The sequence below is a fragment of the Chiloscyllium punctatum genome, chromosome 12, assembly GCF_047496795.1.
Source record: "Chiloscyllium punctatum isolate Juve2018m chromosome 12, sChiPun1.3, whole genome shotgun sequence".
Lineage (NCBI taxonomy): Eukaryota > Metazoa > Chordata > Chondrichthyes > Orectolobiformes > Hemiscylliidae > Chiloscyllium > Chiloscyllium punctatum.
The window spans coordinates 71,569,421-71,596,985 of NC_092750.1; the positions used below are offsets into that span (position 1 = coordinate 71,569,421).

A 27,565-nucleotide genomic window follows, 5' to 3' on the forward strand; every position below is an offset into this window, starting at 1 on the left:
AAACTGATATTCTTTTTAAAAAGGTCAGGATCATTTAGTATTCTGTGAAGTGATCAAGAATCAGATACACTGATACATTTATTCATTATTTGCTGTTAACACATTTTACAATTTATTTCAATATGGATATCATTAATGCATTGTCAAGCCTTGTTTTGAGATTGTTACCGGTGTTTGATCTCCATATATGAGGTAGAGCTAATGCACAGCTCACAACTGAAATGTACCTATGTACAGAGTTAGACTATACTCCCACCATCATGACCTTGACTACTTGGTTGTCATGGAAAATTGACAGTTAACATCTCCATGACACAGTAGTCCAGCAATCAGCACCTTCTTCTCTTGTTGTACAAGTTGTTGTTGCCTTTCCAAGTTTGGTTTCTTAAGTCCCAACCCTGATGAGCACATGATGAAAACTTAGACTTCAAGGAACTTTTTAGCAATTGTTTATAGCCTGTGTTAGGAAGATGCACGAGAGTTTTAGACACACTCATAAATCAGACCATGCACTCCATTCCCTGTCATTTTTTTCCTGCCATTGCATGTGTGCAACAATGACTTCTGGAATTAGAAATCAGTGCATCCACACTTTGACTGCACTCCAACTGGCAAGGATGGACACTCAGAGTGCTGTACAGCCACTGACATGTATGACATAATGACTGACAAACAGAAATCGGTTCTCCATCAATAAGAACGAAGAACAATTCTGCTTTCAAACTAGAAGTCATAACATTTGCTGATTCATCAAATGATTGTGCAGCAGCAAGAATGCAGTTGATGAAAAGCCAGCTGGAAGAATCTATCCTCGAAAAAATCCCCAGACCAAAAGGTGCTATCAGAACAGGGACCAGGCCTGATCTTGAGAAGCATATACTCGAATGGGTCCTCAAAAGTCACTGAAATGATTTCACCATTACCAGAAATGCTGGTTATATATAATAGAATGGACCCAAATCAAACCCATTCAGCTAAGATTTTAGACCAACAGTAAATGGCCAATTACTGGAATAATACAGCGTAGAGCTGTGACAGACGTATGATACTCATTAAGTCACTTCAGTAATATGGATAAAGCAACATGGATTCTGATATGCTCTGCAGCAGCCAGATAAGGTTTGAAATCCATTCTAATGCAAACAACAGTACATGGCAAGATTCAAGGTAGGACTAGCATGCATGGCCAATCAACAAAATCAAAGCCAATTTTCAAATGTCAAACAAAAAGTTCCCTGCAGAAGACTGTGTGTGTGTCCATGACAAAGGCTGAGGATGAGGAAGCCATATAATTATAGACCAATACCGTGTAGAATAGGCAGCCTTCATAAAAATGCATTTTATTGGGCAACACATCCAAAAATGGCAGTCCTTCTGCCCTCCATCACTTCCAAAATATCAAAATGATTTTCTAAGTTAGGTATATAAATCCAAGCAAGATTTTTAAATATATCATTTCTGCATTTGGAGTCAACAATCATCTGATAATTGTCCATTTTGCAATCACTTGAAAAGAAACTGAGTTAAGTCGTAACCAACAAAGACATAATTGTTGATCAGGAATACTAAGTCAAAAAAATAGCAAAGGCACAGGATGGGAGAAGAGCCATGCATAATTTTCCCACACATGTACAACATGACAACAGATTTTGACATAAATTAATTCAGTTCATCACGTGTTTGCCGACAAGCAAAGATTTGCAAACACTCTCTTTCATGGTGGCAGAGCTTATAATTCCACAAAAATCATCATAAAGGCCAAATATCTCCAACTGCAAGTTTAGTATTCAGAAACTGAACAAAACTCTGCAAGCATTCTTGCGAGAGCAGGCGGCACTAGAACATGATTTTTTTCTAATTTGATCACATAGCTACTGCAAATCCTGATAATTAAACACATTTCTGTTTGTGCGTCAGAGTAATAAAAGCCAGTTGGGCAGACTACAGGCGTTATGTATGGTACAACAGGCAATCTAACTGCAGGCTCTCCAGATAAAACTGTTAATTAATCAAACTTGCAGTACCCATTTCAAAGATCAGAGACTGGCTTTCCCAACCATCTGTCACAAATCAACAGAGAGCTTTATCCTCCACTAAACATTTCAATTACTTCACCCAATTACTAATTTATTATTACTGGACTTAAACGCTCAATACAGCCTAAAGTTTGTTTCTAAATATTGTTTCTAGTGCACAATGAGGAATTTTTGCCACCCCTTCACCCAAGTTTCTTCTTTTTCCTCAGTCGGAAAACACAAAATCATGATTTCGCCAAGACATTCTTCACAACTATCATAGTAAGTTAAGCAAGTGGTCATGCTTATCTGTAGGTTTGGAGTATTGTGTGCAGTTTTGAGCCCCATATCTCAGGAAGAAAGTACTGACCCTGGAGCGTGTTCAGAGGTGGTCCATGAGAATGGTCCCAGGGATGAAAAACTTAACATATGAGGAATGTTTAAGGACTCTGGGTTTATACTTGATGGAGTTTAGAAGGATGAGGGGAAATCTAATTGAAACATACAGAATAGTGAATGGACTGGATAGAGTAGATGTTGGAAAGATCTTTCCATTGGTAGATGAGACCAGGACCAGAGGGCATAGCCTTAGAGTAAAGGGAAGGCCTTTTAGAACGGAAATAAGGAGAAACTCCTTCAGTAAGAGAGTTGTGAAGTTTCCTTTCTTGTACCAAAACAAAATATACATTTGCTGAAAACAAAGACACATTTTGTTAAAGTTTTTCATCTTGCACTCATCCGGACAATTCACAAGAAATAAGGGCATATAAATGGAAACCACTCAGGTTTTTCCTCTGTACCTATTTCACGGCAACTCCAATCCTGAGCCCATGACTCTTAATTTCACACCATTTGCCTCACCTTTTTAAAAAATATTTTCTTTCCTCTATTTCTCTGAGACTGCTCTCCTCTGACACTATGCTTTCTTTCATTTCTCCCCTCTCAAGAACTCTGCCTCTCAATTCCCCACTAGGGAATACTTTTTAAAAAAAAAGGACATGACCATCCCACCATGCCACACAAGCATACACATGGCAGAGGTCATCATTGGTGCAAGCAGCAACAACATAGTTTTCTTAGCAAAACTTGAGTCCCTGTGGATTTTGTTGAATATAAATGAAAGGTAAACATCAGTTTTTCATAAGTTTATTGTGATATGTATTAGAATGTTGGAAGTAAATTAGTTTTATTGAAGTATTACTATTTATAATATAAAAATGTTGTTTCTGGCATGAATTAATATTATAAAGCAATGCTATTCTTTATGTTCTATCCATTTCAGGTCAAACGTGGATGACTTTATATTTGCCAAATTTCATCCTTTTCTTAATCTGTTACCATTTCTTTGCAATGCAATGTTTCTAACTACACTGTGTGTCATTAACAAAAGCTGAATATGTAGCATTTTCTATCCCCTCATCCCAATCATTAATACAATAAATGGTTGAGGCCTGTACGCATATCCCTGAGACACACCATCAATCACATTCTGTCCATTGTTCCTATCTGTCTCCTGCCACTCAAGTTAATTTTCTAACCAGATCAATCATTTGTCTTCAATCCTTTGGGATTTAGTTAGCAGTGTCTTATGAAGTACGTTGTCAAATACATTACAAATTATTAGCAGTTTGAACTAGAATAATACCACATATGGGTCAATATCAGTTATTCAACAAACCAGGGAACAAATACAAATGAATTGCTCCAGACACCAATCAGACAATGTTCCAAATCAACTGTGACCTTTCTACAGAAGGGCCCTAATTGCCACTGCTGCTACACTGCAGTGTCACCATTTGGGAGAGCGCCACATATTCCCTACCAAAACAACATATCCCCATTCACTCATCAGTGATGAAACAATCACATATAATGAGTCACATTTCCACTGGTTCCATATTGGTTTGAATGCTAAGAGATCAACACTGTTGAACTGGCGCACAGTATATACACTGCTAACTGTGGCCTGCTTACCCTGGTAGCAGAGTCAAAGTGCAAAAACAGAACAAAAATAAAACAGTATGCATCTTTGAAAGAACTTGCATTCTTCCACATCAACTGAAGATACAACATTACAATGTATGCATGACTAAGCCAAATGGTGGTAGCATTTCTAGCACAAATAAAACTAAAGATCTGAAGTGAAGAAATATTCCGTTAATGAAATCAGCTGACATGCTAACCCATACACACAGGAAATCATTCAATCCATTCATTGTTCATTATAACCACTAAAAATTCAAGTTACCATTTTATCCCAGTGGAGATCATTTTAAACAGAAATCACATAAGACACTGCAAATCAATTAATACTATAATTCTAAGAAATTTTTAAATAGCAATTAGACATAAACGTAAGAAATAGACGTCCAACACCTTGTGATTCTAAAATCACTTGGTGAGCAATTAATCTAATTAACATAATCAGCAGCATCCACGAGCATAATAATCAAATACAACGTACAGTGCACAACTACCCAAAGATGTTTTGCAATGTATTTCACATCACGAACCACGTTTGTGGATTCTGTTGTATCCTAGAGTGTCTGTGCTGTTAGAAGGCTTAAGATAGCAGGACCATGATTTGCATCCATGTAGACCATTTTCAAGGCTCTGGTTTGCATGATCACTGTGAAACATTTGTAATTGATAAAGTCATGATGCTACCATTGCCAAACACAGGGCATCAATTATGGGTCATGCCAAAAAAAAGAATTGCTTAACATTTACCAAGTGGCTTAATGAAATGGTTCCTACCTTGATGTAATTATTCAGGATTGGGTACACCCGGTACATCGCTATGAACAGTGAGAGGAAGGTCGTGAAAGGAAAAGTTGTCATGACAACGTGCGTAACCTCTGGGAAGGAGATTATCTTAAAGCCGAATTTCTCAAAGAGTTCGATCAATTCTTCAGATGGCTTCTCTTCACCTTCACTCAGGATGCTGCCTGCTATATATCGTGGTTTCTCTGCTGCTTCCTACAATCAACAGGAGTTTACATTAACTTAGGTCAACTAACATATTAACGTATAAAATTCCACAATGTCAGCCAGTATCATTACACACAAAATTCCACTGATTTAAGTGTTAAGGTAACGCTGCTGTTCCATCGCTACACAATTAATGTTTAATTTTGTGCAATGCTGAAATCTACAAATTCCCCTCTCCACACCAAAAGTATAGAACAAGAAAGATGCTGATCCAAAAGCAAATACACTAATGTTGGAAAACTGGAATAAAAACTAAGAAAAACACTCAGCAGGTCTGGCAGCATCTGTGGAGAGAGAAATGGAACCAATATATGATGAAGTAGTGACATGTCTGAAATAGTAACTTGTTTCCCACCCTTTCTCCACAGATGTTATCAGGCTTGTTTCAATATTTTCAGTACATTCTGTCTCCATTTTAGTTACACAATTTTAGCTAAACAACATAAATTATTCATTGTGCACCATGGTTCTCAATGAGAAGATCGGAAAGTGGGCAGCACAGTGGTTAGCACTGCTGCCTCACAGCGCCAGAGACCTGGGTTCAATTCCCCGCCTCAGGCAACTCTCTGTGTAGAGTTTGCACGTTCTCCCAGTGTCTGCGTGGGATTCCTCCGGGTGCTCCGGTTTCCTCCCACTGTCCAAAAAAATATGTGCAGGTTAGGTGAATTGGCCATGCTAAATTGCCTGTAGTGTTAGGTGAAGGGGTAAATTTAGGGAATGGGTCTGGTTGGGTTGCGCTTCGGCGGGTTGTTGTGGATTTGTTGGGCCGAAGGGCCTGTTTCCACACGAAGTTATCTAATCTAAAACTGTATTAGCTAATCACCAATTAGACAGCATTCTTGGTCCTCGAATGTATATACAAAAAAGGAAAATTATATTAAATTATGGTGAATGATATTAGCTTAGGTGCCTCAAATGGATTCTCGTTTTACTTTGTTTTTAAACCTGCAATTCATCCTCTCCATACCAAAACTATGGTGAATTAGATAGGCAGGAATGAGAAGGCAAGTCAATGCCTGGATCATGAATCCATCCCTGGTGGGGAGCAAAAACATTTTATCACTCTTACAGAGGCAACCTGTCAACTGATCAACAATCTCAGGGATCTGGAGCAAAGATAGATTCATTGAAATATAAGCTACTTTATGCCTCACTTCATCAGGTACTTGGACACGAAGATTTCAATACAAAGGCTGGCAAGATTAAAAATTTCCCTATTCCACACAGGAACAATGGAGAATCTACGGACCAATACAAACGAGTCACTGCAAGTTAATAATATTTGTAAAATAAAATAAAAAGTGATAATGCAAGAATTGATGAGTAGCTAAGTCCGCTGGACTGAATGACTATATCCTACAATGATAAAGGAGTACCCTATAGGCACAATAGATGCATTGGTGATAATTTTTCAAAACTCTATAGACTCTGGAGTGGTCCCTTCAAAATGTAAGGTGACAAATATAACAGAAATCTTTAGAAATGAACGAACAAGAAATCAGTGGACTACATTTTAAACAGATGATAAATGTTTTTGATCAGAGTCCAAGTCCACATTTATGAGGGCTTTACTTCAGCTGACCACACTCAAAGTGGAGGTGCCAGTGTTGGACTGGGGGGTACAAAGTTAAAAATCACATAACACTAGGTCATAGTCCAACAGGTACTAGCAAGTACTAGCTTTCAGAGCACGGCTCCTTCTTCAGGTAACTAGTGGGGCAGGATCAGGTTTTAATTTTAAAAAGGTGACATCTCAGCTCAGACAATGTATTAACGGTGTGAGGTTAGAGTCTGTCTGTATCCCAATATTGAGTCAGACTGGTTCCTGCAAACCATTCTAAAATTTGAAAGACTTAACAGCAGTCTAGGTTTGTTCAGTATATCGTTTTAATTGCATGACACAATGGTCTTTTGCTATATATTCTGTGTCTTTTAATCCTGCACCACTAGTTATCTGATGAAGGAGCAGCACTCTGAAAGCTAGTACTTTCAAAGAAACCTGTTCGATTATAACCTGGTGTTGTGAGATGTTTAACTTTGAACACATAAAAAAAACCTCAAGCACTGATTATTAGCTCACATTTATACAACCAATTCACACTCATTTAACTGTAATTAATATTTTCATCACCTATTCCCTCATTTCTTTAAGTCTCAGGTATTCCTTCACTTCAGACCTGGTACCCTAATACCAGTGTTGGGAAAATGCTAGAATCTATAATCAAGGATGAAATAACAGTACATTCTGAAAATAAGGATTGGACAAAATCATTATGGATTTATGGAAGTGAAATCACATTTGTTTGGATATTTTGTTTGAGGATATAACCAGCAGAATAGTTAAGCTGGCACAAGGTGGGCACGCTATATTTAGATTTTTAAAAGGCTTTCAAAAAAAGGTTTCACACAATTGCCAACATAACACACTTATTTGGAAGTTGCATGTTTTGTCTCCTTAGTATTTGTCATTGGTAAAATATTAAAGTGTACAATAAAAATACATATAGAAATACATAATAAAGCAGACACATCATGGTTTTAAGAAAACTGCCTGACAAATTTATAAGAATTCTTTGAGGAAGTATCAATCAGGACAGATAAAAGGGAACCCCAAGATGCAATATATTTAGATTTCCAAAAAGACATTCAATGAGGTACTGTACATAAGGTGACTTACTAAGATAAGGTTAGAGAAGAAATTGTGGGGGCACTGGCTGATATTTTTGCACTATCGTTAGCAACAGGTGAGGTCCCTGGACATTTTGGAGGGTAGCAAATGTTGTGCCCTTATTCAAAGAGGGCTGCAAAGAGAAACCAGGGAACTATAGGCCAGTCAGCTTAACATCTGTGGTAAGCGAGTTATTTTAGAAGATTCTGAGATAAGATATACATGCATTTGGAAAGACAGGGTTTGACTAGGAGTAGTCAGCATGGCTTTGCGCATCGGAGATCATACCTGACTAATTTGTTAGAGTTCTTTGATGAAGTGACCAGGAAGTTTGATTAAGGCAGGGTGGTAGACATAGTCTGTATGGATTTCAATAAGGCTTTTGATAAAGTTCTACATAGTAGGCTGCTCTGCAAGATAAGATAGCATGGAATTTAGGAGGAGTTGGCAAATTGGATACACAATTTTCTTGATGGTAGGAAGTAGAGGGTAGCAGTGGAAGGATGCTTGTCGAACTGGAGGCCTGTGACTAGTGGTGTGTCTCAGGGATCTGTGCTGGGCCCACTGCTGTTTGTTACCTATATGAATAATTGGGTTGAGAACATACAAGGCATGATTAGTAAGTTTGCTGATGACACTAAAATCGGAGATATCATGAACAGTGAGGAAGGTTATCAGAAATTGCAGCAGGACCTTGATCAGCTAGGGAAGTGGGCCGAGAAATGGTAAATGTAGTTTAATATAGACAAATCTGAGGTCTTGCATTTTGGAAAGTCAAATCAAGGTGGGAGTTTCATGATGAATGGTCAGGCCTTAAGGAGTGCAGTGGAACAGAGGGACCTTGGAGTTCAGATGCACGGTAATCTGAAAGTGAAATCACTGGTAGATAGGGCAGTGAAGGCAGTTTTGGCACACTGGCCTTCAGTCAGGGCATTGAGTAGAGACATTGGGAAGTTATGTTGCAGTTGTACAGCACGTTGGTGAGGGCACACCAAGTATTGTGTTCAGTTTTGGTCACCTTCCTATAGGATGTTACTAAACTGGAAAGAGTGCAGAAGAAATTTACATGTTGCCGGGACTCAATGGTCTGAGTTATCAAGAGAGCTTAGAAATGGTGGAGAATGAAGGGTGATCTTGTAGAAGTGTAGAACAGGCATGGATAGGGTGAATGCACTCAGTCTTTTTCCCAGGGTTAGGGAATCAAGCACTAGAGGGCATCAGTTTAAGTTTAGAGGGGAAGGAATAAAAAGGAACCCGAGGGGTAAATTTTTTTTTTTACACACATGGTGGTAGACACATGGAATGAGCTGCCAGGGGAAGTTTTTGAGGCAGTTACATTAACAACATTTAAAAGACATTTGGACAAGTACATGGATGGGAAAGATTTAGAAGGATATTGGCAAAGTGCAGGGAAACGGGGTTAGCTTGGATGGACCATTTGGGCCAAGGGGCCTGTCTCATGCTATAGGAATCTGTGACTCTAAGGTTTCATCATGTTAGAGGTAGTATGTTAGCATGGATAGAGAATTGGCCAATTAACAAAAGACTAAAGTTAAAAGGGGCATTTTCAGGATGGAAACCAAAAACTGTTCACAATATATATGAATTAATTGGATGTTAGAAGCTAATGCCCAACTTTGAGGATGACACAAATAATAAGGGTGACACAAAAACGCTATAGAGGAATACAGACAGATTACTTGAGTGGTAAGATGGAATATAATGTTAGAGGATATGAGGGTAAACACTTTGGCAGAAAAATTAAAAGGACCGGAGTATAATTTAAATGGAGAAAGACTACAAGAATTTGCAGAAGAGAGGAATTTGGGGAACCCCATGCATGACTCACACTACGTAACCAACTAAGTGTAGTGGGTAATACAGAAGTCTAATGGAATGTTGGCCTTTATTTCAAAGTGAACAGATAAGAAGGCAAAGTGATGTCTTTCTAAAAGACAACAATACCCTAAGCAAACCCTGCAGGAATACTGTGAAGAGTTCTGGTTCCCTTATCTAAGGAAAGATATACTGGTATCGGAGGCAGCACAAAGAAAGTTCACTTGGTTGATTTCAGATATGGAGGGATTTAATGATGAGTCCTTTATGAATAGGTCAGTCTTGTACAGAATGGCATTTAGAAGAACAAGAGTAGACTTGATTGAAACAATCAAGGTTCTTGGGTATCTTGACAGAATAGACGCGGTAAAGTTGTTTTCTTTGTGGAAGAGTCTGAAAACCGGAGCATAGTCTCAGAGTAAGTTGATTTTTTAATCCTCCCCCTCCCACACCTACACACGCACAGAGCAGAAATTCTGTGGAGTTCTTTATGCAGAGGTGTTGCAACACCAGGTCATTAAGCATATTGAAGTCTGATATAGACAGTTTTCTCATCATTAAGGGAACAAGTCAGGAAAGTGCAGCTGAGGATAATCAGAACACCATAAACTCATTGAATGGCAGAGCAGACTATATGGACTAAACGGCTTACTACTTCTCCAACATCATTTGGTCTTATGGTCTATTTGTTGATAAACAAAATTGGAGATAATATACTAATACGCTGTGGTGACCAATTGTAATATTTCCATGTGCCACAAAACTAGTTGGAAATATGAAAATGATCCAAGCAGGTTTCAAGCAAACATAGACAACTAAGTGAATGGACAAGTCATGGCAGATTGAATACAATGTGAATAAGGATAAAACTATATACTTGGATTTTAAAAAAGGTAGAAAGTTTCTTAAACAATAAGATCTTGAGAACTGTGGGAGTACAAAGAGTCCTGAGTGTCCTTGTTCATGAATCATTAAACGCTAGCATGCAGATGCAACAATTAATAAGGAAGGCAAACGGTATGCTGGCCTTCATTGCAAGGAGAGTTGAGTAGAGAAGTAAAGATTTATTGCTGCGATTACAGAGACCCTTGGTGAGACCATAACTAAAACACTGAATAGTTTGGACTTTTTTATGTAGGGGTAGAGAGGAATACAGGAGGCTCACTAGTCTAATCCCTGAATTGGTGGGATTGTCTTGAAGACAGATTGAGGAAACCAACCATATTCTCTTAATAGTTTTGAAACTTACAACATTCTTACATGGTGTGACAGGACACAAAAAGAATGTTTCAACTGGTTGGTGAATCTTGAACCAGAAGACCAGTCTCAGAATAAGGGATAGGCTAATTAGCCGAGGACTGAGATAAAGAAGAATTTCCTCACTCAAAGATGGCGAATCTTTGGAATGGTCTACCTCAGAGGGCTGTGGAAGCTCAAACATTGAACAGATTAAAAGCTGATATCAATAGTTTCTTTAGACCAATGGCATCAAAAGATATGCAGATTGCATGGGAAAGTACTAGTGGGATAGTACTATTGAGATAGATGATCTGTCATGATCCAAATGAATAGTGAACTAGACTTGACGGGTTGAACAGCAGAGTTGAAAGGTGTGGCATTAGAATAGCAGAGCAGGTCAGACAGCATCCAAGCAGGGGAGTCGATGTTTCAGGCATAAACCCTTCATCAAGAATATGTGAAGGACTTATGCCCAAAACATCAACTTGCTTTTTCCTTGGATGCTGCCTGACCTGTTATGCTTTTTTAGCACCACACGTTTTGCCTCTGACTCTCCAGCATCTGCTGTATAGCATACTCCGGTTAAAGCCAATGCATTAACTCAGTTAAATCCCATTTTGAAGATTGTTGTTTTATCTTCATCTCTACTTATTATTTTGTGTGCATGATAGTGCGGATTAGCCCAGAGAAGCTGAGGGCGCTTTAACAGGTTAAGAAGATAATACTTCAAAATACAGACAAATAAAAAGAATCACCTCATATGTGTTTGTGGCAAATGGAGGGCTGTGATCAAGTCATTGCAAAAGAAGCCAAATTGGACTTTAATGGAATTGAAAGTAGAAGCAAAAATTAAAGCCAAAATGTTGAAATAACAGTGACAAGCTTTGTGAATACTTACAACAGAAAGCATGAGAGGACATAGCTTTAAAGTGAGGGGTGAAAGATACAGGACAGATGTCAGAGATGGGTTCTTTAATCAGAGAGTAGTAAGGGTGTGGAACGCCCAGCCTGCAACTATAGTAGACTCGCCAACCTTAAGGACATTTAAATGGTAATAGATGGGCTTCAGATTGGTTTCACAGGTCGGCACAATAGAGGGACAAAGGACCTGTACTGCGCTGTAATGTTCTATGTTCTAGATGATTAATTTTTGTATACAAGCATTTCTGAAACAAGAGGGCTTAACTTCGCAAAAATTGGAATTGCTAAGCATAAAACCATGAAAAATTATAGTTAAGTGAATAGAGCTTAAATTATACAATAAAGATTGGTGAAGTTGAAGTATTAAAGATGCTGATGAGTATTTGGAATCACTTCCAATTCAGAACAGATAGAAAAATACATAATCCGAAACAGACCAGTTCACCATTTCAAAATACTTGCTTCGTACAGCAGAGGCGAAAGTTAGAATTTCAAGCAATGGAGAAAGAGAAAGAAAAACCCAGGAAAAAGACAAAAATCCAAACTGAAAAGGAAGAAAGTGCATTCCAGTACAAGAACGTTTGAAATGGAGTTAAAAGCACAGAAAGGTACAGAACTGATGCAACAAATCTGACATTAATTCCTTTAGCCCTGAGATAGCTTTTGATTTTGTAAGTTATTCAAAATTCATTCCCAAATTTGAAGGGAAGGATATGGAGAATTTCTTTCTAGCTATTGAAATGCTGGCAGCTAATTCTAGTGGCCACAAGAGTACTGGACCCTCATGATATAACTCAGATAAATGTCAGAAAAGTCCAAAGGGTTTATTCCTTCCTACCTGGAATCTCACTAATTACAACTAGACAAAGGCTGATGTTCTGAGTGTCTAGAAATTAGTACCAGAAATATACCTCCAACAGTTCTGACAGTTGTAAAAAAAAAATTCAAACTGACCTACTTGGAATTCAAAATAATTAAATAGGTAGGTTTTGACTGTTCAGTCTAAGCTTTAAAATTAGGCCATACTTATGAAGGCTTCTCCTGCTGCAGAACTTTACAAACACAGCCTGGAAAATCACATAGAAGAATAAAGCGCTTACAAAGTCAGAGCAGCAACAATCACAGCCAATGATTAGGACTTGGAATCCATAAACCTCTAAACCAAAGTAAATTTGGGTCAGATAATTCCCAGCATCAGGAGAGAGATGAGGTGGTAGAAGGAAACTCTCATAATATTTGAATTAATTCACTTCCAACCCAAGGACCTGTCATCTAATGTTTATAAAGTAGGTGGTGCTGGGTTCTTGTTGCAAATTTCTATAGTTCAGCCTGAGAAATGACCCCCAACCCATCCATTTCGGAGATGCGTCCCTCCAGTGAAGGGCAAATCCTGTAGTAGAAACTAAATGCCCCATAGTGGACAGCTGAATATAGACACATTCCTTGTAGGAAACCAAGAATAAATGCACACAATTCAACAATTCTTTAAAATGCTTCAACTTTAGGAGATGGCCATAAAACACAATTTAATCTGTAATTGTGTAATTATGTAATTATACTACATAATTACAGCAGCAGTCAGATAACACATGACTCAGGAGGAGATCTGACCCATTCAAAAGCTAACAGAAGGAGAACCATATGGTCTCAAGTGGAGCAGATTAGATTGAATAGTATAAGCAGAAAAACAGACTATTGCATAAGGAAAGCTCAGACCAGAGGAGTGCATCAAGGGGGCTTGTAGATAGGTAAACATTACATCACATGGAAGAGCACTTTGGAAAGAAAGAAATATTACTGAAGTAGCCTCCCTGGGGTAAATGAGAGAGTAAATTGGTCTCAACATGACTAATAAATCTGCCATCATGAATCAGTTTTGATTCCACTTTTCCATTTTGGTCTTTATACTGTCACTCTGCAAGGAAAAGTCCATAGATTCCAGAATCAATTCTGTCTTCCCATGGATTAGTATTGTAATTGAAAGGACGCATTGAGTTAACAGCCTACAGAAATAATGTTGGACTGGGGCGGACAACACCAGCTTTTAATCCAAAAGGTTTATTTGGAGGTACAAGCTTTTAGAGCACTGCCCCTTCATCAAGTAGCTAGTGGAGCAGGATCACAGGACACAGAAGGATACAGAGCCTGGAGAAAGTCAGAGATCAGATGTACTATCAAAAAGTAAATAAACTGCACCAACGTATACATGGAGAAATACATGAAACAACATGGAAAAACATGGAAATGCAAGTAAACCAGGGAAGCATCACAGAATCCCTACAGTGCAAAACAGGCCCTTCAGCGCAACAAGTCCACATCAACCCTCCAAAGAGTATCCCACCCAGACCCATTACCCTACCCTATTGTCCTATATTTACCCTGACTAATGCACCTACCCTACACATCCCTGAACATTATGGGCAATTTGGCATTGGCCAATTCACCTAACCTTCACATCTCTGGATTTATAATGTGGAATAAAAGCAGAAATGCTAGAAATACTCTGCAAGTCAAGCAGCATCTTTAGACAGAGAGAAACAAGGGTTAATGTTTCAAGTTGAACATGACCTCTTTAGAACTGAAGGAGGGTAGAAACATGATGGGTTTTATATTAAAGACAGGGAGTGGGATGGGAAATGCAAAACAAAGGGATATCTGGAGTAGGGTGGAGAGTGGGGGAAATTAAATTACATAGATGTCAAAGGCAAAGAGAGCTGTAATGATCATAGTAAAGAAACAAAGTATCTTCCTGAAAATAGGAATTGCCTGAGAAACGCCACTGGTCTAGTAGCTTCTATGGAGAGGGAGCAAGTTAATGTTTCATAAACCTCTTCAGAGCTGATAGCAGTTAGGAAAAGCAGACAAAATAAATGAACAACTCCTTTCTCTTATTCTCAAGAATAACTATTTGGACCAATACATGGCAAAGAAAATTCAAAATGGAGACAGAGTATATGAATCATAAATTCCCTACAGTTCAGAAAGAGGCCATTTGGCTTTTCAACTCTGCACGGACTCTTTGAAGAGCATCCCATCCTAACCCTGTAACTTTGCATTTTCTGTGACTAATCCAACTATCCTGCCCATCTTTGGGCTGTGGGATGAAACCGGAGCACCTGGAGGAAACGCACGCAGACATGGGGAGAACATGCAAACTCCACAGAGACAGAGACAGTCACCCAAGGCTGGAATCGAACACAGGTCCCTGGTAATGTGAGGCAGCAGTGCTAATCACTGAGTTACCCTTGTTCTGAAGTTATTGAGCTTAATGTTCAGTCCAGAAGGCTGTTTAACTATTGAGCTTTACTCCAATAGGCTGCAGACAGGAAAGCAAGGTGGTGAAATAAAATGGCAAGCAATCTAGAAGTTTAGGATCATGCTTGTGGACTGAGCAGAGATCTTTCACAAAATGGTTGCCCAATCTCTTTATGGTCCTCTTCGGGTCGAACAGCTTTGACCAGTAATCATGCTGCAATATTGCAAATAGCCTGGAGGAAATCAATCTTCTTATTTTAACTTCATCTTTCTAGAATATTTAATTGTTGACAGTCAAAAAGGAAGAAAGCTGAAAAGGTGAAACAAAATGTTTAAAATACAAAGTAGATCCCTATATAATTAAAAACAGAAGTGACATGTTAACATCCCAACAACAGATTAATGGCCTATTCACAAAATATTAACTTATCTTTAACAAATCTTTGCTTTTTTTTCCCATTTAAATGATTAGATATAATTCAAGGGATTCCAAAGTAATAAAGGAAAGACAATGGGGAATGGAAGAATTTCTGACTAATACTCAATGCTATTACAAATTAATCCTTTACTAAAAATACAATATTATTTAATGGAGACAGCAGACTAATGTAACTAGGAAAGAACTGAAGCAACTTCAGTGAAGCTGAATTGCTAATTTGGGCCCAAATTGAATTTTTAAAAATGCACACTAATTTACATCAATGACTTAGAATCAGAAATTCAATACAATCTAATTACATTCAAAGTAGATACAGTACATCACCAATAACAGAATAAGTTAAATGAGATATATATTGCCAAAGAAAATGGAAGATGAGATTTAGTGCAGACAAGTGTAAAGCACTGCATGTAGAAATATATTTACCAACCAAAAAAGTACTAAAATGTTAAGTGACAGCCTCAAAATTAAGTGCGATATTAACTGGTTATAACCTAAAATACTCAACTAAAACTCACTGAATGTAAGTATAAAGGATGAAAGCAGAAATTTAGGGTTCTTGGTGAAAATCAAAATCAAAGCAAGGTAAACTTGCAGATTGAGTCAGTAGTTAGGAAGGTAAATGCAATGTTGGCATTTATTTTGAAAAGACTTGAATATAAAAGTGGGGGTGTACTTCTGAGGCTCTATAAGGAAGGATGTACTGACCCTGGAAATGTTTTCAAAGGAAGTTCACTAGAATGGTCCCAGGAATGAAAAGCTTAATATCGGAGGAATGTTTGAGGACTCTAGGTTTATACTCGATAGGAGTTTAGAAGGATGAGAGGGAATCTACCTGAAACATACAGAATACTGAATGGCATGGACTGAGTAAATGTTGGGAAGATGGTTCCATTAGTAGGAGTCATTAGAATCCAACGGCATAGCCTCAGAGTAAAGGGAAGACCTTTTTAAGAGTGGAGATAAGGAGAAACCTCTTCAGCCAGAGAGTGGTGTATCTATGGAATCCATTGCCACAGAGCACTGTGGAGGCCAGGTCATTGAGTATATTAAGACTGAGATAGATAGTACCTTGAGTACAAAGGGGATCAACGGTTTTGTGAAGAAAGCTGGAGAATGAGGTTGAGAAACTTATCAGCCATGATTGAATGGCAGAGTAGACTCAATGAGCTAAATGGCCTAATTTCTGCTCCCATATCTTATTGTCAATTGGACCTCACTAGGTAAATGTCACAAGTCCAGCAGTAGTGAAAGAATTGGAAGATGGGATAGGCAAGCCATTAGCTCATTAGTTTTTTTTTTGAGGCTGGACTTTTTTTTATTCACCAGAGCTCTTGTAGCTTCAATACTTTAGAGAGTTCAGACCTTACAACATTTCTGCTTAGTTGATTTAACATCAGTTCCAGAAAAGGTGCTTGACAGCATCATTAACAATGGGACTTAATTACCAGCAAAGAGATCCTGCCTCACTAACCTCCCTGAATTCATTGAAGAGTTGAGGCTAGTTGATGACAGCAGTCCACTTGATGGTGCATAACTCCAGTTCTAGACAGCCTGAATGCTGTAAAAAGGTTATTTAGCAAGGTTTGGTGGTTGGAATTTATGCCAACTGTAGAATTACTTGTAATCTTTAAGTAAACCATAAATCACCAAAAGGGTTAACAAATGATCAAGTCATAAGTGTATTCCTGCAGGAATTCACAATGTATCTTCACCATATTCAGAAACTTATTGGGGATGAAGACACTTCAATGGAGCTATTCACCAGCTTACCAATAAACTAAAAATGTGCATGTCTGAAATAAGGATCAAACAAATACCAAATATAATTAAAGAAAGGATCTATCTGACTGAATAAGCTCATTATAACTAAAAGCAGGAAGGAGTGGCAAAACCAATAGCTGTACTCCACCGTACATTTGTCCTTAATTATAAAGGAGTCAACTCTGTTTCTCAGATTCAGAAGGTTGCAAATTCAAATCCCACTCAAGACTAGAACATATCATCCAGGCTAACACTTCAGCACAATAACAAGTACTGTACACTCATTGGTGTTGCAGTTTGCTCTGTTAATCCAGATTCCGCAGACCTCAGATGGTCATAGATGCTCCTCTGACATTATTCAAAACAGAGTAAAGACATTCTCCTTTCCAACGGTCAAAAATTAGTCCTAAAATCAACATTTTAAATATTTCTAGATTAGGTGATTAATTAATCACATTGCAGATCGTAGGAGTCTGCTGGATACAAATTGGATATCAACTTTCTTCACTGAAACAATGCTACACTTCAAAGTACTTTTCTGAAAAACAATTTGCAATGTCCTGAGACTATGAAAGAAGCTCTACGAATGCAATTCCTTTCTTATAAATAAAAGAGGTGGGGTTTTCACATAGATTGCCAAAGCATACATCATATCGGATTCCCCTGCAGGTCGTCAGTGCTCTTAAGGAGATAAGGCAATTTCAAAGTACGAAAAATACGTTAGTGATTAGCTGGTATTATTAATAACGCAAGAGCTACGGTGATCTCCTGGAGTGTGGACAATAGTCTCCTTTGCTTAGCAATTTTATGGATACTGTAAGTGCATATGTGTTTTTGATGATAATTAAAGGGAACATTGGCCAGAGTATTTGAAGGACCTGTTTTTTAATAAATAGTGACATGGGGTCTTTCAGGACCACCTGAAACACCGAAACAGTGAAATGAAACCTCAGTTCAACACTGCATCCAAAAATGATGCGCTTGAAAGATGCCAATTTATCTTGGCTGCTTTAATTTCACTACTGAGGAGGACTTTATATTCTGTATAATTTGTTTGCCTCCCTGCTGAAAATATTTAGGAATCAATATGTTGTAATCATATGGTCTTGGATGGCACTGAAGTGAAAACAAAATTTATTAACTCAGAAAATGTGTGGCATTGACATAAAACCTGCTATAGAAGCAAAATATATTTTAAAAATCCCAACCTTCAAATTGAGACATTTTCATCTCACATTCTCTGCTGTGTTCTGTTTGGATGGTGTCACACATATGACTTCAGAGTAGAAAACAGTTCATGTGCATTATTACATTTTTTTTTGTGGGAGGGGGGTGGAAGGAGGGATTTGGATTTGATGCTGTGGTGCATGGTGGAAAAGGAGACTGAAGTTATCTGGCAGATTAACATACATTGCCAGACTGCTCAGCTTTCATACCAGCCACCTGTCTGAAACTGTCCAAATACTGCTTTGGGTGTTCATTTTTTTTTGGAAAAATAAATGTAAGAAAATCCACACCTCAAGAGAAACACAATTCTAGTACACATCAACAGCGCTTAATATCTGTGAAAGCGCAGCAGTCTTTCTGGGTTGTCCCACTGCACTTGCATCACTGCTTCACTAAAAAGCTAAGCCACTAATTCAAAATGCACAAAAAACACTTAGTTTATGGTTTAGCTTTTCAAATTTTTCATAATCATAAACCCCCTTCCATCCAGTTATTTCAGTAATTGCTAAGCACTGTTTCAAAAAGACAATGAAGGAATCTTCTTTCCTTTCAACCTCTTCACTATGTTTCAGATTTAGAAGGTTAGGTGTCTCGATGGTAGAAAATATTCAAGCACAGATTTTCAGGGTAGTGTTAGTGAAACAGAACTTCCTGCAAGGGAAGTCGAACTGTCAGATCAACTTTATTTGGCGGTTGAAATCTTTCCATGGAAGAAAATCAAGATTTTGTCTACAAACTTTATGCCCATACTTCGGATAATTTAAAGTGCAGTCAACAAATTTATGAAACTCCATGCTACTTCGGATAATTTAAAGTGCAGTCAACAAATTTATGAAACTCCATGCAACAATCAGCTGTGAGGACAACTGGTACCTCAGAAAGTCTTGATTAATGGTTGACGTGTGTTTTTGCAGCACTTATGGTTGGAGGTGGTGGTGAGGGGAAAAGAGAGATTATGTTGGAGATTTGAGCAAAATGGCCTCAAGTAGATCAGTCAACCATTGGAACATCACTCCAAACGTGAAACTGCCAGTTCGTGCACCCTTGCTTCAGTTAAATTTCATTCTCAATATCAAAACCCCACCTTGCAGCTTCACAAAGGAAAAAGATGAAATAACAATTTACGCGCAATTCTTCCAATTTGGTTTGTTATTGTGTGATTCACATCAGATCTACACTGGACATACCAAAATGTAGAGTGGTGACTGTTTTTGCAGAATGCCCTCATTCCGTCTACAAGTATGATTGCCAAGTGGCTTGGCATTTTAATTCTCCACTCAATCTAATCTTTCTGACCTCGGCTGCTGAAGTGTTCCAATGAACATAGAACATAGAACATAGAACAATACAGCGCAGTACAGGCCCTTCGGCCCTCGATGTTGCGCCGATCAAAGCCCACCTAACCTACACTAACCCACTATCCTCCATATACCTATCCAATGCCCGCTTAAATACCCATAAAGAGGGAGAGTCCACTACTGCTACTGGCAGGGCATTCCATGATCTTACGACTCGCTGAGTGAAGAACCTACCCCTAACATCAGTCCTATATCTACCCCCCCTTAATTTAAAGCTATGCCCCCTTGTAATAGCTGACTCCATACGTGGAAAAAGGTTCTCACTGTCAACCCTATCTAACCCCCTAATCATCTTGTACACCTCTATCACATCACCCCTAAACCTTCTTTTCTCCAAAGAAAACAACCCCAAGTGCCTCAGCCTTTCCTCATAGGATCTTCCTACCATACCAGGCAACATCCTGGTAAACTTCCTCTGCACCCGTTCCAGTGCCTCCACATCCTTCCTATAGTATGGCGACCAAAACTGCACACAATATTCCAGATGCGGCCGCACCAGAGTCTTATACAACTGCAGCATGACCTCAGGACTCCGGAACTCAATTCCTCTACCAATAAAAGCCAGTATGCCATATGCCTTCTTCACTGCACTATTTACCTGGGTGGCAACTTTCAGAGATCTGTGTACATGGACACCAAGATCCCTCTGCTCTTCCACACTACCAAGTAGTCTACCATTAGCCCAGTAATCCATCTTTTTATTACTCTTACCAAAGTGAATCACTTCACACTTAGCTACATTGAACTCCATTTGCCACCTTTCTGCCCAGCTCTGCAGCTTCTCTATATCCCGCTGTAACCTGCCATATCCTTCCTCACTGTCTACAACTCCTCCGACTTTCGTATCATCCGCAAACTTGCTCACCCAACCTTCTAACCCTTCCTCCAGGTCATTTATAAAAATGACAAACAGCAATGGTCCCAAAACAGATCCTTGCGGAACACCACTAGTGACAGCACTCCAAGATGAACCTTTGCCATCAACTACTACCCTCTGTCTTCTTCCAGAGAGCCAATTCCTAATCCAAACCTCCAACTCACCCTCAATGCCATATCTCTGTATTTTCTGCAGTAGCCTACCATGGGGGACCTTATCAAACGCCTTACTAAAATCCATATATACCACATCTACCGCTTTCCCCTCATCTACCTCCTTCGTCACCTTCTCAAAGAATTCAATAAGGTTTGTGAGGCACGACCTGCCCTTCACAAAACCATGCTGACTATCCTTGATCACATCATTCTTATGCACATCTGGATAAATCCTATCCCTTACAATTCTCTCTAAGACTTTGCCCACAACAGAAGTGAGACTCACTGGCCTATAGTTACTAGGATTATCCCTACTCCCCTTCTTGAACAAGGGAACCACGTTTGCTAGCCTCCAGTCCTCTGGCACTACTCCTGTAGACAGAGAGGACACAAAAATCAAGGCCAATGGCTCTGCAATCTCCTCCCTTGCTTCCCAGAGAATCCTAGGATAAATGCAATCAGGCCCAGGGGACTTATCTATTTTCACCCTTGCCAGAATTTCCAACACCTCTTCTCTACATATCTCAAAGCCATCCATTCTACTTATTCGTGCCTCAGTATTCATATCGACAACAATGTCCTGTTCCTGAGTGAATACTGACGAAAAGTATTCATTCAGCGCCTCCCCAATCTCTTCAGCCTCCACACGCAACTTCCCATTACTATCCTTGATTGGACCTATTCCTTCCCTAGTCATTCTTTTATTCCTAACATACCTATAGAAAGCCTTAGGGTTTTCCCTAATCCTACCAACTAAGGACCTTTCATGTCCCCTCCTTGCTGCTCTTAGCTCTCTCTTCAGGTCCTTCCGGGCTACCTTATAACTTGAAGTTCAAAGTAAGCTCGAGGAACATCACCCTCTCTCTCATTGCCTTTGAGACTCCAAAATTAATTTCAGACTGTAACCTGTGCCCCTACCTTAAGGTCTTTTCCTTGCTAGAGGAGGCATGCAGGAGGGTGCAAGACAGGGCACACGGGATGGGGAGCAAACGAGACTGAGAGCACAGGAATGAGGATCTGATTCCAAGTTACAAAACTGAGAATTTCGAGCTGAACTTTCACAAGGTGATGTTCCCATGCTCTTGTTCTTTCAGGTGGCAGTCATGAGTTTTAAGGTGTTGCTGAAGGAGCCTTGGTGACACCCTGCAGTGCACAATGTAGATGGCACACAATAGTGGATGTGCTGTCAACGAAGTGAGCTTTATTATCCTCAATAGTATCAAGTTTCTTGACTACTGGAGCTGCACACCTCTGGGAAAATGGGGAGTGCGCAATCACATTCCTCTGTTGTGCCTTATAAATGATTTCCAGGCTTTGAGGGGGGGGGGGGTCAGGAGCAGAGTTAAATTCACCACAGAATTTGCAGTTTCTGCCCTGCTCCTTTGCCACAGTATTTATTGGACTGGTTCCACTAATAAAGAAGTTATTGGTAATCCCCTAGAATATTGATGGCATCAGTCAGCAAGTAATTGTTGTGAAATGCCACTTGATACCACAGTTAATAACAGTCAGCCTCATATTTCTGCTGATTTAAATAGACTGGTGAGTGCTGATTATATTGAATTTACTATTTTTGTTTAAAATGGACAGGACATTCCTAGACAATTTTCTATATTGACAAGTGAATGCTAGTGTTATACCGCAACAGCTCAGTTAAACATGTGGCAAATTCTGAAGCAAAAGTCTTCAGCCACAATGTTATCAGGACCTATACTGCACCTTTGCCTTCAGCGGTTTCTTGATTTAATGTGGGGTTAGTGGAATTGTCTTAAGTCTGACATCTGTGATGCATGGGGAACTCTGGAGGAGATCTAGATGGTTCATACATTCAGTACTTCGATTGTTGCAAATGCTTCGGTCTTATCTTTTATACTGACCTGGATTCCCTCATTTTGGGGATAGAGGTATTGTGGAATCTTTCTCCAATGAATTGTTTAACTATTCACATCACTCAACCAAATGTCACAGGATTGCAGAGTTTTGATGTGATCCGTTGGTTGTGGGATCACTTAGCTCAGTCATTAATGTTTCATATAAATGTCATTCTGTGTTGAAGCTTTACCAGGTCAGCACCTCATTTTCACCTGGTGTTGCACCTGTCAAGCCCTCTCCTGCATTCTCCGTTGAACCAGGGATGATTGTCGGTTTGACAGTAATGATGCAGTGGGGTATATGACACAACATGAGGATATATTATGGTGAATACTGCTGCTAATTGTCAATAGTACTTTGTTGTTGCCCAGTTTTGAACTGATGAATCTGCATCCTAGCCCATTTCAAACAGTGTACTATACAATTCCACGTACTCACTGAAGTCAGGACTTCATCTCCTAAGTTAAATGCGGTGACCAATCCTACCAATAATGCATGGGAAGATGCATTAACAACTGGTAGATCAGTTTTTCCCTCACCACCCACCATAGGGCCCAGCATTAATGATGCGCCCCTCAAGACTCAGTCAGCAGTGATAATATTGAGCAATTCCTGGTCGTGGGAACTGAAGTCCCCTTTGAGAGTACATTCTGTGCCTCCGCTAACCTTAACGTTTCTTCCAAGTCATGTTCAAAATGGAGTACGGAATCATCAACTGAAGAAAGGGAGTAGTTGGCGAATTGCAGATATTTCTTTTTTGTCCGTGCTCCAACTTTTCATGGAGTGGATAGTGTCCTGAGCCAGCAAGTCCACTTCCAAGTTCCACTCCAGGAATTGATGGCCAAGGAGGATGCGTTCAAAGTGAAAATCCTTACAGCATACACCAGCAGCAGCAAGCAAAAGCAGAGAGATTCCCAGTCAGCCATGTGACGGAATGTAAATTGGAGCCTGTGCCATTTATATCTATAGCTCCAGACAACAACACTTATGTAGAAGTGTAGCAACTGTGACAGCCTGGGGAGCAGTTTGCTTAGTTGACTGGTATGGATCAGATCAGTGCCAACAGCTCAGGGTTCAATCCCCATTACCGTTGGGATGAATTTGGGAACTGCCTCTACCTTGACAGCGGTAGCAGTTGCAGTTTTGGATATCAGACCTGCATTCAGTCAGGGAACTGAAGATGACATCATGAGACACCACGATTCCAGAATCAATGACTACAAGGACAATTCCCTCCTGACTGCACACTCTGTGAATAACACCTGTCTCATTGGCTGAGATGGTGATGGAAGAGTTCAGGACACTGGCAGGAACCTATTATTCTGAGGGGATGATAAAGTCAAGCTTAACTAGTTTATGAGACTGCTCTTCCATTTTTGGTACAAGCCCCCAAATGCTAGCAATGAAGACTTTGCAGGATTGAGTGTGTGGGCTGTGCATTTGCCATTTCTGATGCTTAGTTCAATGCTGGGACTTTTGCCATTGGTAAAAATTTAGTACAATTGAATAGCTGCGAGACTACATGTTGTAGATCCGTAGTCACACATGGGTCAGACCAGGAAAGGTCAGAAGGTTCCCTGCTTAAAAAAGGATATTGGTGAATCAGATCCATAAATATAACAATCTGATTGTTTCCTGGTCACTGTTCCTGAGACTTGCTTTTAATTCCCAATTAACTAATTAATTTAATTCAATTTAAATTCCACCAGCTACCATGATGTGATTAAAACTAATTTCCCCACAGGATTAACCTAGGTCTCTGAATGACATTTCCAATAACATTACCACGGTGCCATAATCGCTAAAGTTAAAGGGACAGCATGGAGGAGGGAGGGAAGGAAAGAAAGGAAGTAAATCTACCTCTAACTACTAGTTTATTATAGAAAGCAGAATTGAGTTGCAGTTTATTGATTCTTTGAATCAAACAAAATAGCAATACTTTCAAAAGAAAATCCATTCAAACACCATTTTTGTATAATTCAGTACTCAGTCATTTAAAATACTAAGCCTAATACTAACAGACTACATTATGAGTACCAGCCTATTACCAAGCTTTAATTCAGTCAGTTGAGAACATAGATGAAATTTTCCCATCCAGAGCTACAGCACAAAAGCATCTGTGACTTAACAACCATTATTCAGAGAGATAAATAAATAAATTTATCTAACTGAATAGTCAGCAATAAATTTTTAAGTATTTCATTATTGATTGTGATTCTTTAGCATGAAAGTCAGTTAGCTTCACCTTTTATAAAACTCCCAATTTTAACATCTTGTTCACATCATGCAATTTAAAGTACATCTATTTCCCGCTATGTGAATAGAGGACATAGCACTTCAGGTCAAATGCAGTAAGATCATATCTGTTAAAAGAATTAAAGATGCTGCAAGCTGTGAATCTAATATATTTCAACCTTGTGGAGAGTGAATATTAACTACGGTTCAGGATCAAGTTTCCACGTTAGCCTGAAGGCTATTTTTTGTTTTGGAATACATGAGGCTTTCATGGTCAGAATTTTTCAGAACTGTCTGATGATGGAGTAAGTAAAGGCAAACACTCAGTCCTGGAGACTTCTCATTTTCTAACATCTGAGATATGCTCCACAAGGAGGTTTGCAAGATTAACCTAATAGATGGCACTCTCCAACAGTATCCCAGATCATTGTAAGCGCTTACTCATGAAGGACTTTGAGAAAAAAGTAACATTCTCTCTAAAAGAAAATTATCCCTGATCCAATTATGGTACTTGCTAACGATTTCATTTGTTAACTGTAAGTGCATGAGCATAACTGAACAAATACAATGAACCAGGAGAGGAAAAACATATTTCCTCACAGCCTTGGGTTTTTTTTAATGCATTGACTTAAGTTTAGACAGGAACGGAAGTTTTTATTTGTTCTTTCATGGGATTTGGGCTTTGCTGTCAGTCCAGCATTTATTGCCTAGCCCCAACTGGCCCTTGGAAAGGTGATGGTATGCCACCTTTTTAAACTTACTACAATCTACTGACTACACCTAACTGGTTGATACAAATCAAAGGCAATTACTATTGCTGTAGGTCAGATTGGAAAAGACCAAATCTGGTTAAGGAAATCTTCCCTTCCCTAAAATGACATTGTGAACCAGAGACCTTATTTTTAAAATGTGATTTCATGGTCACCATTTCTGAGAACTTGCAATTACAGATTTACATTGCACCTTAATATAATAAAACTAAGGCACTCCACAAGAGCAATTTTTTTTTTAAAAAGTCATTCGTGGGATGTGGGTGTCACTGGCTAGGCCAGCATTTATTAACCATCCTTCATTGTCCAGAGGGCAGTTAAAAGTCAACCACATTGCTGAGGGTTTGGAGTTCACATGTAGGCCAGAACAGGTAGTGATGGCAGATTTCATTAAAAGGATATTAGTGAACCAGCTGGGTTTTTCTGACAATTAACAATGGATTTCATGGTCATCATTTCCAATTCCAAATGTTCATTGAATTCAAATTCTACCATTCTCTGTCATTGCGGGATTTGAACCCAAGTCCCCAGAATATTACCTGGGTCTCTGGACCAACAGTCCAGCAATAATACCACTAGGCCATCGCCTCCCCTACAAAAGAAAATAAAATATAAACAAATAAAAATTTTAAAACAAAATATGATACCAAACCACAAAAGGATATATTATCATAAATGATCTAAAGTAGTAAATTTTGAGAAGTTCCTTTACAAAAGGAAGACAAAGACAAAAGGCAAAGTGGATAAGAGAAAAGGGGAAAAGGGTGGGGAGGGAGGAGGAGGAGTGGAGCAGGGAACAGAGGAGGGAGGACCAAAGTAATGCCATGTATAGCAAGGTAATACTAGAAATTATGTTCAAGGCAGTTGAAGACATTAGCACCAATGGCGGATCAATTTAAAATGCAAATGGAAAACAGGTCAGATATCTTAGAGGGTTCAGGACGAGACGGGATATTAGAACTCTAACAAAGGAAGGTGCAATAAATCGAATTTCACTACTCTGAGCCATACCAAAAGTATAAATGCCTCATTATCAACAAAACACTTCATTTGTTTATCTTTTATTATTGATATCATAAGCACTAGGATAACTTCAAAAATAATATTTTATTAGAAACATGGCTTAACTAATTATCACCTAAAACAAATTCCGCCACCCCCCCACTTTTTCTTGTGCACATATGCATACACAGTCAGAGCAAGATGACAATTCTGCTCAGAACTGTAGACTGGAAAAAATATAGGGTAAATAAAGGAACAAACTCCTGAGGGTCAAGGTTTTGAATGCAGAAGGTGGTTGACGTCTCATGATTCCTCCGATTTCCCACCGAGATCCAACTGCTTGTTTTATTCACTCGTGGGACGTGGACATCGCTGACTGGCCAGCATTTATTCCCATGAACTGAACTGCTTGCTTTGTCAGAGGGCAGTTGAGAGGCAACGACATTGCTGTGGGTCTGAAGGCACATGTAGGCCAGACCACGTTAAGATAGCAGATTTCCTTCCACTTGTATTTTTCTGACAATCAGCAATGGTCAGCAGTAAATCTTAATTCCAGATTTTATTTTTTAGTATTTTGAATTCAAATTACACTGCCTGTCATGGCAGAATTCAAAATGGAGTCCACAGAACATTAGCTGAGTTTTTGGTTTAACAGTCCAGCAATCATACCACTAGCCCATTGCCTCCCCTCACTGTCAGTTGTAGAGAAATGAAAGACCCACAGTTTGGGTGTACAATCAGTGAAAGTAAGGCCCTTGGATTAGGTTAATAGTTAAATACTCAGTCTGTAGGGAGATACAGAATTCTGAACTCTCTCAAAGATTCAACATTCAATGTTCTAAATCGAGAACTCTCTTCAACTGGTTCTAAGGATTATCTTTTACTCAATGAGACAGAGAGAAAACAGTTTCCTTGCAACCCTCTCCACAAATGACCAACTC

General features: G+C 39.1%; 1 protein-coding gene across 1 annotated transcript in view; it reads right to left on the minus strand.

Annotated features, from left to right (window-relative positions):
- tex264b (testis expressed 264, ER-phagy receptor b) overlaps nt 1-27,565 on the minus strand; it is a 291,664-nt gene that overhangs the window by 243,918 nt on the left and 20,181 nt on the right. The window contains exon 2 of the mRNA XM_072582751.1: nt 4,773-4,994. Within this exon, the coding sequence (XP_072438852.1) occupies nt 4,773-4,994 (222 nt within the window). The remainder of the gene's footprint in view (nt 1-4,772; nt 4,995-27,565) is intronic.